The 24,950-nt window shown below is 38.2% G+C and overlaps 1 protein-coding gene across 2 annotated transcripts in view; it reads left to right on the forward strand.

Moving 5' to 3' along the window:
- Positions 1 to 379: 379 nt before the first annotated feature.
- LOC109082589 (A-kinase anchor protein 7) overlaps positions 380 to 24,950 on the forward strand; it is a 35,684-nt gene continuing 11,113 nt past the window's right edge. The window contains exons 1-7 of one of the 2 annotated variants that reach the window (XM_042777299.1): positions 380 to 846; positions 1,993 to 2,130; positions 2,862 to 3,007; positions 3,617 to 3,753; positions 4,338 to 4,498; positions 5,064 to 5,176; positions 6,236 to 6,383. In XM_042777299.1, the coding sequence (XP_042633233.1) occupies positions 687 to 846; positions 1,993 to 2,130; positions 2,862 to 3,007; positions 3,617 to 3,753; positions 4,338 to 4,498; positions 5,064 to 5,176; positions 6,236 to 6,383 (1,003 nt within the window). In that variant the 5' untranslated portion in view covers positions 380 to 686. Of the gene's footprint in view, positions 847 to 1,989; positions 2,131 to 2,861; positions 3,008 to 3,616; positions 3,754 to 4,337; positions 4,499 to 5,063; positions 5,177 to 6,235; positions 6,384 to 24,950 lie in introns of both variants that reach the window. The other variant, XM_042777298.1, reaches the window with a different exon arrangement.

Below are 24,950 nucleotides of genomic sequence, written 5' to 3' on the forward strand. Positions count from 1 at the left end.
AATTATGTAATTAATATTCATGAGCCAAGTCTTCCTCATAAGGTGTCAAAAATGATTCAGGTCATATGTCACCACGAAATCAAAAGAAAAGTAAATTTTGCTTAAATAATATTTATATTTTTAGGGTCATAAAAGGTTTTGCACGTGTCTTCCCAACTCTTGATGCACAAAGTTTGAATATGAATATGCAGAAGTCCAAATCAGACACGAGATGAAGAGAAGAGTTTCAGCGAATAATGAGTTTCTAAAGTTTCTTACACAGAGCATCGTATGGATTCAGAAGACCTGGAATATGGTGCACGAGACATAATGTTATCAGGTTTATAGTCACTGGTAGATCTTGATTTATCTACACGAAGAGCGAATGTTCAGCTGTGTGTTGTTTTTCGAAGCGCTTTCCCGTCGAGCAGCGCGTGTCCCCTCTGACTGCCCGTAACATGTGTGTCGTGTTGTGTTGAGGCTGCAGTAAACACTGAGAGCTCTGTTTTTAACACGAAAGCTGATCCTGCAGTGCAGTAAGTTCAGAAATACGCCCGACGAGGGAAACCGCGCCGCTTTAATGGCGGGACTGTAAGATCAAGAGCTTATTTACACACTCAACAAACACACACTGAGATCAAATCGCATACAGCGTACATCTCCGTGCAGCGGAGTGTCCAGAATCAATCCGGACAGTGTGTGTGGACATGATCGGCCGCCTCTGTGTGAAGCTGTGTGTCCGAGCTCACAGACACTGCTGTGTGAGTCTACAGCAAGCTACAGCGAACACCATGGACAAGATCAACAATAACTCCGTGTCCACACGACAACAACACAGCACTACACAACAGACGAACACTACCGAGGGTGAGACACGCACACTACTGTCCACGTGTGCTGCGCTTGAGCACTAAAGGAACACATGCCAAATCATTTGATTCAAGACCAAATGACTCAATACACAGCGGTGCCAGATAATATTTTGACACTGTACATGGGTTTTCTTCATTTGTGAAGTCTTAGTGTGTATAAACCAGCTGTGTTTTGGTGATTGTTAGTGTAGGTGTGAAGTCAGGTCCACTCAACACAAACACCCGGATGTAGGTGCTGATTGGGTCTTGGTCTGGAGGAAAATCAATGCTAACAATACAATATGTGACCCTAGAGCACAAAACCAGTCATAAGGGTCTTTTTTTTTAACCATCTGAAAGCTGAATAACTAATCTCTCCATTGATGTATGGTTTGTTAGGAGGACAATATTTGGTTGAGATACAACTATTTGAAAATCTGGAATCTGAGGGAGCAAAAAAATCTAAATATTGAAAAAAATATCTTTAAAGTTGTTCAAATGAAGTTCTAAGCAATGCATATTACTAATCAAAAATTAAGTTTTGATATATTTACGGAAGGAAATTTACAAAATATCTTCATGGAACATGATCTTTACTTAATATCCTAATGATTTTTGGCATAAAAGAGAAATGTATAATTGTGACCCATACAATGTATTGTTGGCTATTGCTACAAATATACCTGTGCTGCTTAAGACTGCTTCTGTGCTGCAGGGACACATATTATCATGGGTAGTTATGACAGCAGAAACAATAGTCTTTTTAAAGTGCTTCCCTTGTGTTTGATGTCCGGTCAAACTCTACAGTATTTTGGCACACAGTCATCCTGCCGACATCAACATGTTGCATTTCTTCAAAAAACCATGCAACTTTAAGAAAATGCCAGACTAAATATGCGAGCAGCTGTGTTCTTGGAAAGCGTGTTTTGTGCTATGAATGTAAAATGAATCCATCTCGATTCAAGAGGTCTTTAGAAATCATCAGGCCTGTGCGGTATCACAGCACCACAGTATTTGGTTTGGGTTTGATATCCAAAGTAAAACCTGCTTCAGCTTGTTATCTATAGGCATAATGCAAACATCTGTGAAGGTCGTTTATCACTGAGCACCAGCCGTGTTGCTTTTCTGTCCTTATTTGCTGTCTTTCTTTTCTTTGTAGCAGTCAAGAAGGTCAAAAAAGCAAAGAAAGAGCCAAAGAGAGCGGCAGGCAAGAAGAAGCAGCAGAAGGAGGCAGAAAGCGCCTGCAGCCTGATGACCGAGCTTCCCTTCGCGAGCACCGAGGTCTGGAAGGAGCTGGGCTGTGAGTGCACTCACCTCTCAGAGCGGCGGTGTGATCCGGCTCCTGTAGGCTAGCCCCGTCGATGTGTGGCTGCCCGGAGAGACGTGGATCGTCCTTGTACCGCAGCTGCTCTTGCATTCAGATTTCCCAGCTGGCTACATGCTATGAATAAAAGATTTGTTGTGCGGCGTCTCTCTCCCGAAGAGTTCAGCGGTGCTGCTTCTTCACGTTTGCTTCTCAATGGCGTCACATTCTTAGAAGTGCAGTCTGACTAGTGCACATGCTCCTGTTTCTAAAGCAATGTTTTCACTGTGAATGATAAGGTCAGCATCACTTGATCAGTTCTTAACTCGTTCACAGACTGAGACACGTTTCACAGATATTAAATCTAGCAGTGCTTTTTTAAAATTATGATTATGTTTTTTTTATATATCACACTGACATTAAATTACAGAAAGCTAGTTAGTGTTTCTGATACAGTGGCTGAGGGAGTAACAGCTAATTTGACATTTGTCTCTCCTAACAAATGTGTTTTTCCCTCTTTTGGAAAGTCATAGAAATACTATCATGGATTTTGTGAAATTTTGTCATAGTGTCCGTTCAGGTCTGTAGAGGTTTACCAGCTGTGTTACTGAACGTGACGAGCATCCATCGGATTAGTTTAGAAACAGTGCACAATACTGTTCCACTTTCTGCTTATTTTCAGTGTGAATGAGGTGAAGTGTGGCTGAATGCTTGTCTTGGTGTCTCAGTCTCCAGAGGCGAGTCGAGTGTGAAGAAGAAGCGTAAGAGAGGAGACAGCGCTCGAGTGGAGAGTGAGGAAGATGGTGAGAAGAAGAAGAAGAAGGACACGGCTCGCCCAAACTACTTTGTCTCGGTGCCCATCACAAACCCAGAGGTACGAGCCAGAGACAGTCACAGACTCACGCTTACAGCAGGGTCTCTCTCAGAGGTGCTGCTGACGATTAATAATATCTCAATACGGATAATTAAATGATATTTATCTGATTGTTTGTGTGCTGGTGTCTTGGTCGGTTCAGTTTTTGCATCTCTAAATTGATTTCCAGGGGCGTTCTGACCTTTATAAGGGCTCTTTTGTCTAGCCTTGTTAGAGGTATGCATCGTCTCTTATGTCAGGTTCTTACATTTAATCAATAAATTCAGTTACAGCAAGACACGTTTAGGCTGGCACCAATCAGATGAAATCACTATAAACAAAATCCAGCTTTGCACAGCAGAAGTGGCATTTAGATGTGTTTACACTGCAATTACAGTCGCATAAATAATGCTATGTGATGCCTCTTGAATATTAAAATAATGAAAAAATTTAATTTGCAATATGGACTTCATGTTTCGGGTCTTGAGTGTTTATGTATTCAGTTGTGTGTCTTTTATTCATGGGTTGTGAAGAAAATGTTGTGTTTTTTTGTGTTGCTGCATGTGTGTGTGTGTGCGTGCATGTGTGTGTGTGTGTGCGTGCATGTGCGTGCATGTGTGTGTGTTTCAGATCAAGCAGGGGGTGCAGGACGTGCAGAAGCTGCTGCTGGAGAAGGACTGTCGTCTGTCCCGAGCGCTGATACCTGTGGACACTCTACACATCACTCTACTGGTGACACACCTGAGCACACAGGAGCAGCTGGATCTGTAAGATCACACACACACACACACACACACACACACACACACACCCTCTAATTAGTTCCTGTTTTTAAGTGATAGGCTGTTTCCATTATGCAGTTTTAGTGTTAATGCATGTCTACTGCTCTGTCTTTGCAGAAACAATGACCTTGCACTGTGACTGATTAAAATATCTGACATTAAAAAAACAACACAGAAACATTTCATTACAGTGTAATCATAAAAATAGCCATTAAAAAGTAAAACATGCCCCTGAAATCTTTCCAAGGTGCAAATATAAGCCCTTACTGGGAAAGTTAATTTCAGCTCGAGTCACTTCAATGTTAGTTCAGTTCAGAAGAAGTAGTAGTTTATAATAATAGTGCTATTATGATGTTTTGTGTGGTCCGTCTTTGTTCTTGAATTACACTAAATGCAGATCTTGAACAGAGCATCATCTAAATCTAAGCTGTTTTACTGTCTTCAGAGGCCAGAAACAGAGCTCACTCCTCAGCAGTTATTATGGCACGCCTTCGCTCTCAGTGTCTGTGATGAAATGTTTCAGGAGGAGTGACTTGACTAGCTGGGTGTGTGTATGTTTGTGTGTGCAGCGCTGCGTCTACACTCTCAGAGCTGGAGTCTCCTCTGAACGCTCTGCTGGGGGGCCGGAGGCTGGTCCTGCCCTTCGCTGGAATCGGACACTTTAAACAGGAAGTGGCTTTCGTTCAGATCGCGGACGGAGAGCATCTGAGCACACTCACGCTCATGGCAGGTACAGCATTCCTCATCCGCTCATCTGTGTTCACGCTTCACATGAACCAGGCTGAAATTTACATAATAGTGTCCCTTTAAATAAAGGTTAAAGAGAGTGAACAAACAACATATTCTTGATTTGATGTTATTTCACAAAACGTCCCAGCTCTTCTGGAATCAGGGTTCTACAGCTGTCTGCAGCTTTCATAACACAGTCATCATTTACCAAAATAAATCAAACTGTATTTAGATCTCCAGTATTCCAGTGTTTCCAGTGTGAGTGTGATCAGACTGATATGACAGTGAAACACTCCGATACTCTGATACACACATGAGCAGAGTGTTTTGGATCCTTACTGAAAATAAATCTAAGTTAATGTGATACACACATGAGCAGAGTGTTTTGGATCCTTACTTCTCTCTCTCTCTCTCTCTCTCTCTCTCTCAGTATTGCTCTCTCTTGCGCTCTATGATCTTGTATTTATGGTCTTGTTTATGGGGTAGTCTCGGCCTGGCTGCGGAGGCTGTAAATAGACTATCCCAGGATGCATCTGTCTCTCTGAGTGTTGTTTCTCTCCACACAGAGAGCGTCAGGAAGGCGTTTGAGGAGCGGGGCATCGCGTCTGGAGATGACAAAGCATTCAAACCTCATCTGACGTTTCTCAAGCTCTCTCGAGCACCTAAACTACGCAGACAGGTGAGAAGGAGTGTGTGTGTGTGTGTGAAGGAGGAGGAGGATGTGTTTGATAATCTAATCATAAGCAGATACTGCAGTCTCTGTGTGTTTGTCAGTTTATTTATAGAAATGAAGTTTAGTTTTGGTTTGTTGTTTTTTTCTTTTTCTTTTAAACTGCGTTCAGATTATTTTTAAGTTTGAAATCTTGCTCTTTCCCTTTTCACTTAAACTGCGTTCAGATTATTTTCCAGAGCAAATTCACTGTAACACGACAACAGTGATCAATAGATACTTATTTATTTGTGATAACCATGATAAACTATTCTTCCTCATAATAATACAGTTTTATCTGTAGATGAACAGACAGAATAAGTGCAGTCATTTATTTGTGCAGGTGTGTGCATTACAGCAGCACTACTGTTTTCAACATTGATAATAATCAGAAATGTTTCTTGAGCAGCAGATCATCATATTAGAATGATTTCTGAAGATCATGTGACACTGAAGACTGGAGTAATGATGCTGAAAATACAGCTGCACATCACAGAAATATATTACAGTTTAACAGAGATTCACACAGAAAACAGATATTTTAAATTATAATAATATTTCCCTGTTTTTCATGTATTTTTGGTCAGATACATGCGGTGTTGTTGAGCAGAAGTGGTTGTGAGTCAGGTGTTGAGGATGAAGCCATCTGTTCAGACAGTGAGGGCTGAGACCAGTCCTCCACAATCAAATCAAACACACATTACACCGCTTCAACCTTCCCACAATCCACCAGACACGCCTCACCCTCCTCTGCTTCCACGTCACTTTCTTTCACTGAGGAGACGTTTAGCCAAATGTTCACGCTGCTCTTCACCATGTAATGAAAGAGTCTGGGGCTAAAAGGAGGGAACGAAACACTCTGTTTGTTTCTGAAGAAAGAGCTCCTCCTTTAGCTGTGTGTGTGTGTGTGTGTGTGTGTGTGTGTGTGTGTGTGTGTGTGTGTGTGTGTGTGTGTGTGTGTGTGTGTGTGTGTGTGTGTGTGTGTGTGTGTGTGTGTGTGTGTGTGTGTGTGTGTGTGTCTCTTCACAGGGTGTTAAGAAGCTGGATCCGGCGCTGTTCTCTGAGTTCGAGGGCCGTGTGTTTGGAGACGAATGTGTGTGTAGAGTGGACCTGTGCTCCATGCTGAAGAAGAAGAGCGCAGATGGATACTACCACCGAGAGACAAGCGTCAGCCTCAGTGAGTAAACCATCAGCATGCTCTCACAGACAGAGATCAGTAATGAACCAGTGCTTCTGGACTGACGAGGACTGGACAGTTTCGTCACACTTCTGATATACAGTGTTCACCTGTGTGTGTTAGTGTGGATCACGTCTGCGCTTCTCCTCACGTTGTGTGTGTGTAATCTCAGTTCAGAAGCACTGCTGTAGAGCACGTCTAGGTTTCTGCTGTGTTATTTGGGCTCAGGTTTGCAGGTCATTTACAAACTCTGTGGTACAGGAATGTTGTCAGACTGAGAAATACAACACAGCACTGAATCAATTATAAGACAAGACACTACAGGCAAAGCCACTGTTTTTCATGCACTACGCAATTTTGAGATTTCCTTTATATGTCTTTTTTTCAGACTAGTGAAACACACAAATGCAAGTCTTTATTTTATTCATTCATTCATCTTTTTCTCCACTTCCTTTCTATATTCTGATGGTTTTTACTAAATGGTTTGTTCTTATATCATTCACACTAATATATATACAGTACAGACCAAAAGTTTGGAAACATTACTATTTTTAATGTTTTTGAAAGAAGTTTCTTCTGCTCATCAAGCCTGCATTTATTTGATCAAAAATACAGAAAAAACAGTAATATTGTGATATATTATTACAATTTAAAATAATTGTTTTTAAATTTATTATACTTTAAATTATCATTTATTTCTGTGATGCAAAGCTGAATTTTTAGGATCATTATCACATGATCCTTTAGAAATCATTCTAATATGATGATTCATTATCAAAGTTGGAAACAGTTCTGCTGCTTAATATTTTTTCAGAACATGTGATACTTTTTTAGGATACTTTGATGAATAAAAAGTAAAAAAAAAAAAAAAAGAAGCTATGTTTTTTAAAATATAAATATTTTGTAATAACAATATACACTACTGGTCAGTAATTTGGGGTCAGTAATTTATTTTTTCTTTCTTTTTTTAAAATAAAATCAATACTTTTATTCAGCAAGGATGTGTTAAATTGATAAAAAGTGATAGTAAAGAAAATATATTATTAGAATTTTTTTTTTAAATTTTGAATAAATGCAGTTCTTTTTAACCTTTTATTCATCAAATATATTAGACAGCAGAACTGTTTCCAACACTCATAATAAATCAGAATATTAGAATGATTTCTAAATGATCATGTGATAGACTGGATGTTACATGTGACACTGAAGGCTGGAGTAATGATGCTGAAAATTCAGCTTTGCGTCACAGGAATACATTATTTTTTTTAAAGTATATTCAAATAGAAAAAACTATTATTTTAAGTTGTAATAATATTTCACAATATTACTGTTTTTTCTGTATTTTTTATCAAATAAATGCAGGCTTGATGAGCAGAAGAGACTTCTTTCAAAAACATTAAAAATAGTAATGTTTCCAAACTTTTGACCTGTACTGTATATATATATATATACAATATTTTATTCTTTACTTTATGGATTTATGGGGTGAAAAAATAGAGATCATGTTTTTACAAACCTTTAACTGTAATATGTCAAAAATCAAACAGGAATATTGAACCTGGCTTTATGCAATATTCAGATTTCTGTGTGCAAATTGGTGCATAGCATAGACTGTAAAAAAAGATGGATCTCCACTTCTTTCCTCTCTAGAAAACGTTTTGTCTGCCTGTCATCTTGCACTGATGACATCATCTGTGTTCTGTGCAGTGATTGGTGGAGATGCATATCACACAGTCATGACACCACACCTTGTTTTTATAACATCAAATAACTAACTCAAAGCAAACTTAATAAAAAATCAGTGTGAGAAGAGCTATTCTACTCAGTTTGTGATGCAGAGTTTTTCAAACCTCCGGAGAGACCACACACCAGATCTCTGTTCATGGTTTATAATCACTCCGTTATACTGAAATATCCCCCAGTACTCTGACCTCTTCTGTGTGCCTGATAAAGTGATTATATGTAGCTAGTATGAGTACCAAAATGCCTTCTCTGTGTGCAGATTTGAGTAAAACCATGTAAAAAATGACACTTCAAATTAACAAATACAAAAAAACTGAACGATTTCAATCATGTCCCAATATATACCCAATGCATAATTTAGCACAAGTAATTATGTTTGAAAGCAATGCTCACAGCAACTAGGAAATAAACAGCACTCTTTCTATATATTAACATCAGAGGGCTAACATGCCTGTCAGGTGTATATTCTGTTTTGGTTTTGTTTTCATTCTTTCCTCTGTTCCTGTATGTCTGAGTTATCATTGATACTTTGTTTCCATGGTTTCTAATTGTCTCATGCTTTGTTGATTATCATCCCTGTACATACTGTATAAGCCCCCAGTTTTCTCAGGCGATTTTGATCTTTATTTAATGTACTGTACTGTGCAAAAGGCCAGTAGGCCAATTGCTTTTATTAAAGTATTTATTTATTGCACAGTACTGTATATAAACCTTGTCCCCGGTGTACTTCGGTCTAAGTAGCTGAGTTTATAATTCAAAGCTGTTTGAAGAGCATTGCTTCTGTGTGTGTTGTGCTTGCCACACAGTATTTATTTCTGTTTTCCTGGACCCCCGACTGACTCGCTGTCACCCCATTAAACAATCCAGCAGAGCCTGAATCATCCTGCTCGAATAGCCACTTCTGTACAGTAGAGGAAGCGGCTCAAACAATCCTCTAATGCTCATAAATAATAGGACACTCTTCAGCAATAAAAGAAAAAAAAGAAACGCAGATGTTATGTGTATCTAAAGTCATTTCTGCTTATTAGTGTGGTTGAACTGGAATCATTGAAGGTCAGCAGCAAAGATATTGGTGTTGAACTGGAATCATTGAAGGTCAGGGATATGTCTTATTTAATATATTTAATTATTGTCGGTTTGCATTATATTCTGAGTTTGCATTTCTCTCTATTTCTTCATTTTGAGGAATACTGGATCTGTTTTTGTTTTGCATGTTCACATATATTAAGTACTTTATGTTATACTAAATTCATAAGTACTGAATTGTTGCAGCATTAAAACGATGAAAACAACAACATGAGCAAACAGTGGAATTGTTCCCTTCATCATTAAGAGTTCATGCTAATAACACGGGATGCTCATTTAAAGACACAGGCTAACGAACTCTTCGTCTTCATTAATGTTGCGAACACTTTACAGTAGAGTTCCTTTTGTTAACATTAGTCAACTACATTTGTAAAGTAAACACTGTTTTTGTTTACATTAGTTAATGCACTGTAAACTAACATGAGCAAACGCTGAACGGGTGTTTTTTTTTTTTTTTTTTTGGACCAAGATTATTAAATGTGTTGCTTTCTCATTGTTAGTTCACGTTAGTTATTCCATTAATGTGTAGGTTAATAGATAATGCTACAGGGTTTCCGCTGGCTCTTGAAGTTCTTAAGTCTTAGTTCACCCATCCACAGATTAAGGATTTAAAGAGGTCTGAGATCAGAGCAGAAAGTCTTAAATTCAGAAAGTCATTAAATACTGCACGCATTGCAAAGATGAGTATCTTCCTCTGTATGCTTATCTCTTTTTCAGTGCAAATATCTAAACATCCTTAAATCAAGATACATTTCCTGCAGATGCTAATGTAAAATAAAGTCTTGTTTTCTGAGAATTGACAAAATTATTTTAGTTATTGTCAAAACAAAAACAAATATCTGTCATGTGGGAATCAACACTTGTTTTCACTTTGAATAAAGCTGATTTTTCTGAGCCCGTTCTTGTTTTATTCATAAACATAGTTTGTTTTTAACAGAAAGCAAGGCTTCTCGTGTTGTTTTGTGTTTCAAAGATCGATTTAAGGATCTTTAGACATTTGCACTGAAAAACAAGACAGAAATACTGATGAAGAACTGCATCACATGTGTACTGGAGTAAAGAGTACATGTACTTATTAAAAATATACTCAAGTGAAAGTTGCTGAAATATTTGATACTCAGTAAAACTACTAAGTAACCAAAAAGATACTGGAGTACAGTAACTAACTGCATTTATTCAAATGCATTACAGCAAGCCTGTGTTAACAAAGATACCTTATTGTAAAGTGTTATCTTGATATATCTGCTCTGTTTCTGTCGTTTGCTCATCATCTGTATCAGCTTAAATATGAGACCTTTTAGCTCACATTGGATTAAAGCATTGCAACTGATGGTCAATAAATGTTTATAAAGCAGATAGTTCCAGTCCTTGATTCTGATTGGCTGAGCCACGTTCAAAGCTTTATATATGTGTTTTTATGTCTCATATTACACCTTTGTTTACTTCTGTGTTGCTCGGCAACCACTTTGTTGGAACCACAACTGTTTCTGAGGAACTACATTGTTTGGTGGAAGAACACTGTTTTTATTAATATCATTACACTCTATTTGCTCCATTTTTATTCTGTGAAACCTTATTACGTATATAGAATAACCGTTTTATAAATGCTGTAATTAATCACAGTTCATTATATTGATCTCTCACATCTATCAGATGTAATGTTCAGAGAAACACACGTTGATTTCATAGATTGAATGTACAGTACAGGAGCGTGTGGTTCAGAAAGAGAGTGCTGATGGGAAGGGTTTGATGTTGCACACTAGAGGTCAGTGTTGATCTTTTATATGAGTCTTAGTTTCTGTACAGTCAGTCACTGTCTCTCACATCATTTTGATGAGCATAGTTTCTGTACACTGCAGTAACACTGTGATCATCTGCGGTCGGCTCCTCTGACCTCTCTATAGTTTCCATAAGAGGGTCAGAATGAGACGCCGTTTTTTCAGGCGGTCATCGAGGTCAGTCAGTGATTTTTGTTCCTTCTGGTTTTGTTTAGGTGGGTTAATTCATTTCCACTGAGGTCAATATCTTTAGGGGACACAAAAGATTCTTGTTCTCTGTAGTAGACATTGGATTTGCTTTTGCTTCTTTTGAATGCCTCTGAAAATAATCCATCTATAATGGATCAATGCTTGAGTCTGGCTGAAGAGCCCTCGTGTAAACACATCAGCTGATCTGATGGAGTCCATCTGAATGGATCTCTGGTCTGAAATAATCTGATCAATAGGAACAAATGAAGCATGTAAAGGCTTGAATGCCGTTAGCTTCTCAGAAATCTCTTGCACGCGTGCAGTGCTGTGATGGGTTCATTTACATGCGTTTTGCATCATATGAGTGTGCACATGTTTATTTTTAATATTTTTTTAGTTTCATGTTTTATGATCTGATCAGTTTATTTACTAAATATGTGCTAAAAAAGCTTTCCTTTTGGATTTGTCTTCAAGGCAAAATGACAGTAATGTTTGCGGAGCTCTGGTGGTGCCATGATTTGGCTTTCTTCACTTCATGTGTCATTGAGAGTCAGATTGCAGTGTTTAGGATTCATATTCACAATCTGAAACCGGATTGGATTCATCTGATTGACAGAAACGAGTGCATGAAAACATTGGCTAGCACTCTTAAAGTATGATTTAAATAATGTAGGGGTGCAACAACTAATCAATAAAATCGATTGTAATCGATAATGAAAATAAACATCCGCAGTCATGAGTTACAGTGAATCACATTTCACAGCTGTATGTGTAAATGTTAGAAACTCATGTGATTATTTCCATTTTCTTCATGCAGCTAGTGCATCTCCTCACAGACGTCACTAAAATATTTATCGCTAGACATTAAACATAGGTCTAAAATTCTCAGTGAAACACAAGAAACAGTATTTTTCTGAGCGCAGTCATGTTAAAGGAGTTGATGGATGTAAGTGTGATATAATGACTGTGTTCAGATGAGTGCATTTGGTCTGTGCATTTGTTTTTGGTTTATTATTTTTATTTAGTGATTTAAGATTGCTTTAAAATGCTGCGCAAGCAGTTACTTTTGTTTTATAATGTAATGTTTAGTGTGTTTAACCCTTTATTTGCACATCATGTATAGCCTACTGTATCCATTCATTATGTTTGATCTGATACATCTACTATGTTGGCCTGTTTGATTTCACAGCCTTCAAATCGCACACAGTTCAGAGGACAGAACGTGGCAGAGCTGGGCAGTGACTGATTACATGTAATCTGGGTTATATAATCAGATTACCAAAATCAAGTGCTTGTTATTAGAGTATATTACAGTTTCAAATGCTTATAATCAGATTACAGTTATTTTTGTATGGATTACATGATTACATATTATATACACAATGCAGCAAATTGTTCATTATTTATTGATTCTCCCTCATATTTCTCTTTTAAAGGGGTCATATGATGCAATTTCAAGTTTGGAGTGTTACAAGCTGTTTGTGAATAGTTAAGATCTGTGAAGTTGCGAAGACTAAAGTCTCAAACCCAAAGAGATATTCTTTATAAAAGTTAAGGATCAACCACACCCTCCTAAAACACCTCGTTATAACACGCCTCCATGTCTCTACGTCACTGTGTGGGAAGATTTGCATAACACCACCCAAATGTTCACGCAAAGAAAGAAGGTGTTACTTTGATTCTATTTGTAGTATTGTTGCCGTGGAGACGCTGTGTGTTTCGTTGTGAAAGCGAAACTACTTTGTTTGTTCTTCCAAAAGAGGACACGACTAGAAATCAGGGATTAAGTTGTATTTACAACACTGTTCCAGAAAAGTTCAACCCAAATGTTCAGATGTGTGCAGTGACTGTTTCCTGAACCAGTAGCCTGCAATGCGTCTGTGGCACAATGGCTGTTTCTATAAAGTTGTGCAGTTCAGACTTTGCAAGGACAGTCTGGCACTTCTGACTCACAGCCTGTAAGTACGTTTTCATATTTAAATAATTTGTCACTGATGATTCAGACGTGAGTTTTGAGTAGCGTTTGTCGTTTCTCCAATCACAAATGCAGACATGGTTTTATGTTTATGCAGCGTGATACGTAACGTAATGCTTAAAAACACAGTATAAGTCATTATAATCAGTTATTATGTCGACCGCTGGATGCAACAAATTCCTCGTTTGTAATGGGTTTTAATGTTTTTTGTCTCATTGCGCCGGACACACATCACAGTATGTTAAGGGGCGTAACATTTCCGTCACACACTTGAGGTATTCGGCCAATCACAAAGCACTGGATAGCTGGCCAATCAGAGCACACCTCGCTTTTCAGAGCGATGAGCTTTGTAAAAAACGACGTGTTTCAGAAGGCGGGGCATAGAGGAGAAACAATAATGTACAGTATGTGGAAAATAATGTGTTTTATGAACCTTAAACCACATAAACACATTTCATTACACCTAATACACAAAATAATGTTCTTTTTATCAGCACCATATGACCCCTTTAAATTTTCCTTTCTAAAAATCCTACTGTGTGTCTTACCATTTAGCTTTAACTATACTCACATTTTAGAATAGCCATGTAAATGTTATGTAAATACACTTGCAAACCATGCTTCTGAATTTAGACCATGTATGAAACAAATAATTATGCAAGGTACTAAACACTGGTGATGGTAATGTTTCAATAATTCAACTGCACATTTGCGTGTTTAACGATGTGAAGCATTTAATTCATTTCTAACAGTTACGCATTGACAGTGCGACTACTTTGAATATTCATATTTTGGCATTGCATACAGTGAAATGATTGTGAATGAAAAATGTCACAGAATAGTAGAATATTAAATACAGATAATAAAGGTTTATTCTGATCGTATTGATCATATCTCACACACCGCAGCGTTGCGATCACTAGTTTAGAGCACTGACACCCTGTGCTTTACCAGCCACTGCTTCATCAGATCGGCTTACGCTGGATTAAATCCTCACGTTACGCTGAGGTTGGAAAATTCTGCACACAGTGATCATCAGAATATTTCTTCTCCTGTCTCTGAAAATGTCCCGCGGACTCTCATTTTAATAGGCATTTAAGTCAACTAGATGATTACAGCACGTTGAAAATACACATAACCGGAAATAACTGCGCTGTATTATGTCAAAACGGAAGTGTGTCATGAGGCTCAGTGCAAGCAGTCCATTTGATCCTCTCAGATGTGTTTGTAATGCTGGACTGACACACATCCTGCTCCTCGCTCACTCCAGCAGTCGTGTGGGTTTCTGTCAGACACTCTGTGAGGGAACAACAGGGCCTTTCTCGCTCTGTAAGAGTTTGGTGTGCTTTGTGACAGACTCAGACTTCCCCTTCAGTCAAACAGAATAAACTGTGATTGACATAGCATCATTAACATCAGCTCATTAGCATATGGCCACCAACATCTATTCATTAAACTGAACTTGTGGTTACTCATTATACATGCAAAGAGGCTATCCAATCATAAGAGCCCGTTTGCATATAGACGTCATTGAGTAATTTGATGGTGATGGTCGTGTATATGTTGCTTCACTTGTTTCCCAGACAGAGCATTGCTGAAGTATTCTCTGTGCAGATATTTCTAGAAAACAACACATTTACTTCACATTCACGCTTCTGTCCGCCCACAGATCTGTGGTTTGATTCTGTAGGAAGCTGCACTGTCTTCCATCAGAATACACAACTATAAATACAGATCAAACCAGGCTTATGTGTTCGGTTCACAGGGAGTGCATGAACTGATCTTGAATGCAGTGTAGGTCACTTTTGATGAAAGCGTCTGCTAAATGCATGAATATAAATTGAATGTGAATGAACATCAGTGAGAGAAAGATGCTTTTTGGTAACAGAATGAAACAGCTCGGCTTTACTTTGTTTTAGTTTCTTCTTTTTAATTTTGCTTTTTGGTTACTGTATGTAACATGTAGTTTTTTCTTCGTGATTTATTTTTTGGTATTATCTGAGTGTTTTTTGTATTGGATTGCATTGCATCATATGTTTGGATCATTTAGATCTCATCAACAGATTATTGGAGATAAAGAGTGATGATTGATGTTTCTGTAATTTTTTGTAAGTTTCTGCTATACTGTTATAAAGATCTAATTGATTTACATTACAAGCATCAGAATTTTATCATAAAGATAGCAGCATCTACAACAAATTGTATATTTTTGCTCAGTTTGAGCTTCAGAATGAAACTGAGCTGTTTTTTCCTCCTTGAATGTGAGATCCATATTCTCTGCGGAGTTTTATTTTATATGCCAGGCATAATAGATTTTATTTTCTGCCACACTGTCCTGGTGTAACAGCTGGTTACAGTATTATTGTGACATGATTGCTTCATAGATGTATTGTTAAAACCCCGTAATGCTCTCGGCGTTAAGCACACACACACACACACACACACACACACACACACACAGTGTGGTGATGTTGTCTGACCGCGGCTCATCTAGGATAAGCTCAGCTCTCTAATCCTCCAACACAACTCATTCACACATTTCCAAGAATCACTGCTGGACGCTCCTCACTTCTGAAAGCATCCCTGTCTGCTTCACGTCCACGCAGTGCTCAGAATCCCTGGATATGGTTTAGGAAAGATGTCTCTCGCCATAATGCTTCTCTTGTGCATTTCTGTTCCAGTTTGGGGTTCAGTTCACTTTGCACTGTGTGTAATATTTTGCATTGATATAGTATTGCGATATGGTGGTTGTGATTGGGTCGTGGTGATGTTTAGATCATGCAAACCCAAGCTGATTCATTACAGCATATCACACATGCTACTGCGTATCTAACACACATCACACACTGCTTTACAAGCACTCCGCTGTCTGTGTCCTACTGATATTCTCTGAAAATCAAGTTATGACATATCAAGCGCATGTATGTGAATATCAAGGGCATGACACAGTGTGATTTATTCTGATTTACTACAGTTTACATTAATATAAAAACCTCTGTCTGCAGCTGAAACCATAACCATTTGTTACTTGAAATAAATGTTAAGTTAAAACTTATTTTAAATGCTGACAAAATTAACACGTTAATGCATGCAATTAATTTTTTCAGTTTGACGTGTTAAAAATATATTATGCAATTAACACAGGGGTGGAGCTAGGTTTGTCCACCACACTCACAACTGCTGCTTCTGTCTCTTTTTTCTTGACAAGAAAAGCTACAGGTGTCGAGGAGCTTCAGTAGAGCAACACTGAACAGCGGTCATACTCCATACGTCAGTAAAAACCAATTTTCCTGTCCTGTCAACCATTATACTGTGTTTGTAGCGCGAGTTCTTCGATTGCACACACAAATGCAGCAGCGCACGCTGTAACCTGTGTCATTACATGAGAACTGTGAGCATGCAGTGTTGTAGTTATGTCATCAGTTAAGTCATGAAGTTACAAAAAAGGCGAAAGCTGCCTTAAAACTGTGCATGTAAGTATTTTTTATATATGAGTCAGATTTAGGAACATACTGTATCTCTGAAATACAGTGGTTTTCAGATCTGTCCTCATCTAACACTCCTGATTCAACTCCTCAGCTCAGTATAGAGAGTTTGTAGTTTTGGGGTTGGTGTGGGTTTGTAAAGGGTTATGAGTTATTAGGATGTGTGTTGGGTGTGCATCATGTTCAGCAGCAGCAGCTCTTAAAGCAGAATAACCTCATAACCAGCTGCTGTGATGCTGTTCATCAAAGAACTAAAGAAAGAAGACGGAATCTAACAGCTTTAAGGATTCATCTATATTTAATTTAGAGTTTAGTGTTTGATAACTTAGGGCACAGGTAAATATGACATTCATTATAATGGGTTTATGTGAAGATTGTTTGAAGTTCACTTAAATTAGAAGTTATTAATTTTTAAAGTCTAATAAATGTTAAAATTGATAGCTCTGAGTTATACTGTCATGTTGAATGGCTATATTCAGTTTCCTAAAAAACAATTTCATAGAGACATCTGTAATATTGTTATCAGTGAGACTCACCTTCAGTCATAAAAGAGATGCCATTAAACAAATATTAAAAATATACTGTCTTAATGTTGATTCTACATTAATTTGAAGATTGAATGTGAAATTATTGCAATATATAAGTATATTTAAAAACTTTAATGTTAGGTGTGATTAATCGCGATTCATTTCAGAAAAAAAAGCTGTTTTTTAGACAAACGCAAAAAAATTAATACAATTAAAATTAAATCAGAAAATATTTTTGAAAATTAAAATATTAATAAAAACTAGTATCTGAATGATGCTAAAATAACAGTGGGTTGTTGTGATGCTTCTGATTGATTGGCTGTTTTTGACATGAAACGCTGATATAATCACGCTTGAGAGAATAATTAAACCACACTTGGCTGAAAATATCTTAATTTCCTCTAATTCGATTTTGTTTTTATGTTTGTATTGTAGTGCACATTTATACAGTTTAACTGTAAGTCTTTTATTATTACTATTATTATTATTATTTGAGTTAATGCACATCATTTTGTCACTGTTTTTGCTTTTACGGTAGTTTTGAGTAATGCTAACATTGTGAAGTGTGACTTGTGCATCATTTATTTGGAGATTTGCTCATGTTTTCAGTGGAAGGCAGACATTGATCTCTCGTTTGACTTCTGGTTTGTATATCAGAGCCCCTGCTCAGATGAGCTGTGTGTTTGTTCTGTGAAAGCGTCTGTGGCCAGTATTGATCAGCGTGTCTGTTATTGCAGTGATAAGGTGAGCGGGACGTGTTTGTTTGGAGAAGCGCTTCAGTATTCAGTAGTCAGGCTGGAGGATCAGAACAGTTGTGAAGAAGTACCAGACTGACTGATATTAATCAGTTGTTTCCATGTGACACTGGGGATGATTGATGATGTGTTACTGATGAGAATGGCTAGAGCGATGTAATAATAGTTCCATTCAGGGTTGGTGACTCTGGATAAAAGCACATGTTGTGTATGTTTGTGTGGGTTGCTGATCAGTCTGGTGCTTTGCTGTGGTTCTGAGTGGTGATGGACTAATAATGGATATAGTATTGAATGTGGTGTTTAGTAATGAAATACTGTGGCCCTGAGCGATGTCAGGTGTCAGCTTTATTTGAATAGCACTTTTCACAATTCATCACATCATTTCACAGCAGCTTTGAATCATTACTTGTGGCTCAAGATTTTGGTCATGTTATCACCCAACTCTGAGGACTTTATCAGGAGCTGCTAGAAAGTCCCATCAAAATGCTTAAATCCTGCAGTGAGCAGATCAGAGGTGACTGTGGCAGGAAGCAAAAAAACTTAACATTTTGGTGTTGATACTGGAGAAAAACCTCAGGAGAAAGCAGAGAATCCTGCTGACAGGTTGCCTCCTGCAGGAGTTCACTTCACCTGACAAAACGTGTTAGTTCAGACCGTCTCCAAACCCAGACGAAACTCCAGTAGTGCAAACTAGAGAAGTCTGAGGTATGATGACATATACTTCTGTAAAATTAATCAGTAAGCCCCAAGAAGCCGTGGTTTACAGTGAATTTATAACACGACGTGAAGTGGAGTTATAGCTGTTATAAATCACAGGGCTTTTTGGTCAGGGCCACAAAGTAGTTGCCGAGCAACACACAAAGTAAACAGAGGTGTATGTTTGTAGAGTAATTTACAACAGCTTTGAACGCGGCTCAGCCAATCAGAATCAAGGACCGGACCTATCTGTTTTATAAAAATACAGTATAAACTAGATAAAAAGGTTCAAGACAAACGTTGAAGTTGGCTTGTGAAAGCCAGACCAGAAAGTTTGAAAAAGCTTGAAGTTTGAAAGTATTTTTAAGCTTAAAGCCTCATACACACCAGGACGATTATCGTGCGCGATTCATATCCAAGCGATTTTTGCTGACAGTGAGCCGAGTGAACATGCAAATTCACTCCCTGACATTAGATGGCGCTTAATGAAAAACAGAAATACCCCGGTACACAACGAATCCTATTTGATCTGCAATTCCCTTTTATCGAGATTTTTGTAGTCACTGTCACGTTTGTCATAAAGCCCTTTGTGTTCAGACACCAATGAGACCAACAGCTCTACATTCATCTTGCCTCGATGCATCTTCTTGGTCTACTTCCTCTTGTCGTTAGGTATCAAGTGTGCTCGGCAAGACCGTTTTGTGTTTGAGTGCCACCAAGTCGCGTTTTACTGTAACTTCAGCAGCTCCAGGCGCATGAACAAAAGCACCAATCTCATTGGTCGGACAGTTTTTAACACGGCGCGTCAAACCAAAAAAATGAGCCTGATGTGTTTTTTTTTTAATTACACTTTTACGCCTCGCGTTTTGCACGTTGGTGTGCACACTCACATTGGCACACTTTGTTTAGTCACAAGGCGTTAAACGTTGGCAATAATCTCGCGCGATATTTATCCCGTTGTGAACAAGCCTTAAAGGTGCTGTATGTAGGATTGACCGTGTGGTTGAACTAGGTATTGCAGGTCAAATTCTAAATATTGGAGAGTGTTTTTTTCACCCGTTCTCCACTTGACGCACACGTAGGTTGCCAGATTGACACTCTGACCCCTTTCCTTTTTGCCAGCTTCCATGACTGAAATGAAAAACATTATGTTTCCTGCCAACTGGCAACCCGGGGTACCGAAATGCAGTTGGGTAAACTGGCAGTGGACGGTTTCACAAACCAAAACAGAGACCTACATTCCTGCCCGGAACGCACATTTTCAAAGGAGAATAACTGACGGTAACAAATATGTTAACTTAGCATGTTTCTTATATATCTGAAAAAACTTACTTACAGCACCTTTAAAGTAGTTTTAAAGGTTAAAGTTTGAATGTTTTGAAAACAATACAGTCTATTAGAAAAACAGATTGAATAGAGGGCAGGGCTTGATTATTATTTTTTTATTATTATTAACTTGCATGGATTAATTGTTCACCACAAGACTAGTAATGTGCACAGAGTTAATCAGGTGAATTTACATTTCATGTGGACTTTAAATATTATACAGCTAGGGTATTGTTATGCAGCTGTTAGTGTACTCTAGGTGATTGCTAAGATGTTGCTATGCGGTAACTAGGGTACTCGGGGTGGTTGCTAGGGTGTTTCTATGCAGTTGCTATGGTACTCGGCGTGGTTACTAGGGCAATTGCTAGGGTACTCAGGGTGGTTGCTAGGGTATTTCTAGGATACCCGGGGTGGTTGGTAAGGTGTTGATATGTGATTGCTAGGGTGTTGATATGCAGTTGCTAGGGTACCCGGGGTGGTTTCTATGGTGTCACTATGCAGTTGCTAGGGTATTTGGGTGGTTGTTAGGGTGGAGTGGATGGTGGCTTGATTGTTGCTATGAAGTAGCTAGTAAGAATAATCACACTGCTAACATGTTTTAGATGGACACTGTGTTAGTAGATGTTAGATAGATTACATTAAAAAATGAAAGTGATTTTACACAATTCAAGTATAAGAACATATTAAAGAGCTAATGTGAGCTGTTTAGTGTGTCACTGAGATCCGCGTCCTGTTTCTGAATGCTTGCACACTGAAGCTCATTCATTCTCGCTTCTCTCTGCGCTCGAACAGACAAACACATGCAAGATTATTTCAAAATCCATGATAGTTTGGCAAATATCATTGAAAACAGTCGTCTCTGTCTCATGTGAACATAAACTGTTGAGAAATGAATCAGATGGGATCATTATATTGGATTTGAACATTAAAGTGACCACATTCACTACCTGCTGTCTCTCTCTTATATTAATCCATCAAAAGCGAGAAAATCTCTCATTGCTCATGACTGAAAAACTTTTTTTTTTTTATTCTTGATGAAGATGCAATTTTATTTTGTATTTTATTATTCAGTTCCTGCACATGAACAAACCTGCTTTTTGTGCTATTGCTTGTAATTTGCTTATTGTGACATGTATCTGATATTGACAATTTTGTTGTCTTTGTCATAAACTAGAATACAAAATAGCAAGTGTCTATAGAAAAATATTACGAAAACAATAACTGTTGTACTTTTTTGTGGCGGGGCCAGCTAAAGAAAGCCGAACACACTAGTGATCTGGCTCTTTTGCCTTGAGGTTGCCCATGTTGGCTTTTTCAAGCCAACATCAAAGTTTGTTTACGAACTTTAGCCTCTAGTTTTTATTAATTCTGAATCAATTTTTATTTGACTCTTTTTTTTCAGTTTTCATATCAAGTTTAGGTAAAGGGGACATTGGATACCTATTTTTTCACAAGTTGGTATGATTATTTAGGGTCTTTCATGAAATGTCTGTAACATACTTTGGTTAAAATTCCTCAATAGTCGTGTAACACAGCACCCCTTATCCCTTGTCAAAAACAGCTCTGTTCACAGCGACCCGTTACGTGCATGTCTCTTTAAATGATAATGAGCTACTGCTCACCCCGCCCCTCTCTTCTGTGGAGCGTGTGGACACAAGACACCTGAATATATCCATATATGGCTCGAAGGTGCTTTTATTCAAATAGCTAGCTATCTACATAGCTGCAGATTGAAACGGCTCACTGGATGACAGAGTTTCAGACTCAGACAGTGTTTTCTTTTCAGCTTGTCTGAGCGGGCAAACACGCCAGAAACCTAACTAAATGCAAAAAAAAAAAAAAAATTGACAATTTCATATGGCGTCTCCTTTAAAGTTGTAGTGATTTTGTTGTGTTTATAAATTATATATTATATAGAATATATTAATATATGTGTGTGTGTGTGTGGTGTGTGTGTGTGTGTGTATATATATATATATATATGTATATATATATATATATATATATATACATTCTATTATATTATTTTCAGTTAACAGTTAAATAACATTTTTTTAATGGATTTAATTTTAGTTTTAAATGCCACTTCGTCAGCGCTTCTGTGCCACTATTGCAGTGATACAGATGTGTGTTTTATCTTATTTAAACATGATCATGATGATAGTTGCTCTGTAACGGTCTCATCTCACACACCCGTAAACAGCCTCGCTCAAACCACACCTGGGACTAATGAAGCTCAAATCAAAACACCAGAGCCTCAGATCATTCTCACGGTTTATTTTAGTAAAATATCTTTAATACTGGAGGGATGAGCAATGACTGATGGGTAAATGTTTCCTTATTCCCTGTGCCCTTCAAACTGAACATGTACTCTCCTTTCAGACTGAAATCTCACTAAATATGGCAGAATAGTGTTAAGTCCACTTCACAGGGCACTAACAGTCAGATGTAGCACACTTCAGATGGCACCGGCGTCTGCTTCATCTCTTCAGCATGAGTGAATATGATACTGTGTCGTTCAGTTTGTCTTCCATGAGGTTAAAATAATGTAGTCCTGAAGTATTGTGTGACGCCATTATAAAAGGATGAATGATAAACATATTTTTACAGCATAAGCTATATGAGCTTGACCCCAGAGGGCAGTTTCTGTTTCTAAAAATGTGGTGAACGTGAGGTCATAATTAAAAAACATGTTGTTTGCAAGATTTCTCTCCTAGCATTTCTTGCTCATATCTACATCCACACACCCATCTGAGAAGTGATTTCAGCCGTTCTGCTAGCATTCACCAGACTCAAACACACGGCTGCTGTCGGCCATCAACATCATGTCACAGCAAACCAGTCATCTGTCAGTAAGAAGCAGCTTCTTCACCCTATGACACCCTAAACACACCCTAGTGAATCTCTCATTATCACTTCTGCAATCACAAGAGACCTTTGGACTCATTGAGTGACAGCTTGTTAACTGAGTTCAGGCCTCTACAGCTGTTGAGTGTGTGAGAGAGACTCTCTTCTGACCGTTTGTCTTCAAACATCTCCTTCTGCATCAGTCTTCAGGCTGGCATATGTGTATATATTTCAGCTTCACTCTAGTGTCATGGCAATAAACCGGTTAACAGACTTGATAACTATTAGACTGCACAAGTATTTCAAGTGATGATACAAGTTTTAGGGCTAGTGTTGAACTCGAACCAATCTGCAAAAAAAATAAAAAAAATTAATTCAACTCCAAATGTAAAAAAAATAATAATAATAATTAGTAAGTATTTATTCAAAAGAAAAACTTTCTAAATCTTAACTGAAATTGGGGGCTAAATTGTCAACAAAAACATAAATCAGGACTATAATATAAAAAAAAAAGTCTATCAGGACTATAATAATCCTGGAAGAGAGGGAAACCTAAACCGGCCTGAACTTTATGAACAGGAATCTTTTGGAGTGTTAAATGTTGTGCTGTTGCTGTAGCGGCCTCTCCGTGTGGACTTTGGCTTCATAAAGTTTGAACTGTGGGCTCTTTATGTAACATTGCATAACATTTATGGCATTAGTAATAGCGTGAGTCAGCAGCGTGTGACATTTCTCAACATAAGCAGCAGCAGAGACACGTCTCACATTGTGTCTGGCCTCAGACGACCGGCTCTATTGCTGCCGTACAGCAGCCAGATTACATGCTAATCGAATCTGATTTCAGGAGGTTAAGAGGAGCTGTGGGACGGACTGGTCAGTCATGTGACCGGGACAGCACTGTGTCTGTCTGTGTTAGATGCAGTGGTTTGAGTGCATCTCACATGCCATATTTCACGCCAGAATCAGAAGAGCTGCTTTATTTGTTATTATATTGTAGAAATCGTATTTTGCATGAACAGCATTAAAGCAATCACCCAAAAATGGCCATTGTGACATCATTTACTCACCCTCATATTGTTCCAAACACAAAAGAAGATCATTTGAAGAATACTGGAAACTGAACTGTTTCTGTGACCACTGACTTCCATTGTTTCTCTTCTTTTGTGATCTACGTGAGGGAGAGTTAATGATGACAGAGTGACGATTTTTGGATGAACCACCTCTTTAAGCAGCGTCATGTGAAATAGAGGTGAAGTGTGGTATTTCTGCATCTGAACAGATGGATATTTTGAAAGCAACTCAGAAACAGCTTACTAACACTTATTGGATCAGCTGAGACGAGGGAGAATTTGAGCAGACGTTTAGGATCTTTAGACATTGTTTTCATGACAGTGAAGCACAGTTTTGTCTTTAGTGTTATGTGTCCAGATGTTGGTTTCTAACTTAATTCTGATCGTGCTCAATGATGATTCTTAGTATATTATCATTACTGTAATACAATAAGGAACATCATTATGCCTGGACACAATGATTATTAAAGGAAGGAAGTGGACAAATTTGCTGAAATCACTGTAACTGCATCCAGCCCGAGTGTGTGTGTGTGTGTGTGTGTGTGTGTGTGTGTGTGTGTGTGCGTGCGCATACTGGTTTAAACATATCTGTGAGGACCAAATGTGGGGATGGGTTAGCTGATAATATCATCAGCCTGATAGAAAATAAATGACACCCTATGCAATGTCCAAACTAGTGTGTGTGTGTGTGTGTGTGTGTGTGTGTGTGTGTGTGTGTGTGTGTGTGTGTCCTATAGCTCATGTCAGGCTGACCTCTGCTCCAAATGAATCTCTCCAGCTCTTTGTTGAAAATACCAGAATTGTTAATGAATCGTAAAACCTAATTAGTCGTTATTTTTCCTGGTAGTGTAATTAGTAATGTAATGGCTTGCAGTCACTCTCAACTGTATTATGAGCTCATTTAATTGTCAGAGCATTTGATGTCAGATTAAACTGAGATTAATGGATCAAGCACACACACACACACACGGCTGTTTTTATTTGCACAGACATCTCTTGCTCTGGATTATGAGTGTGTGAGCAGCAGGCAGATGCTTGTTTAAAGGTCTGTTAGTTCACTGAGCTCAAACACACACACACAGAGCAATAA

This window comes from Cyprinus carpio, chromosome A20 (genome assembly GCF_018340385.1).
Source record: "Cyprinus carpio isolate SPL01 chromosome A20, ASM1834038v1, whole genome shotgun sequence".
NCBI lineage: Eukaryota > Metazoa > Chordata > Actinopteri > Cypriniformes > Cyprinidae > Cyprinus > Cyprinus carpio.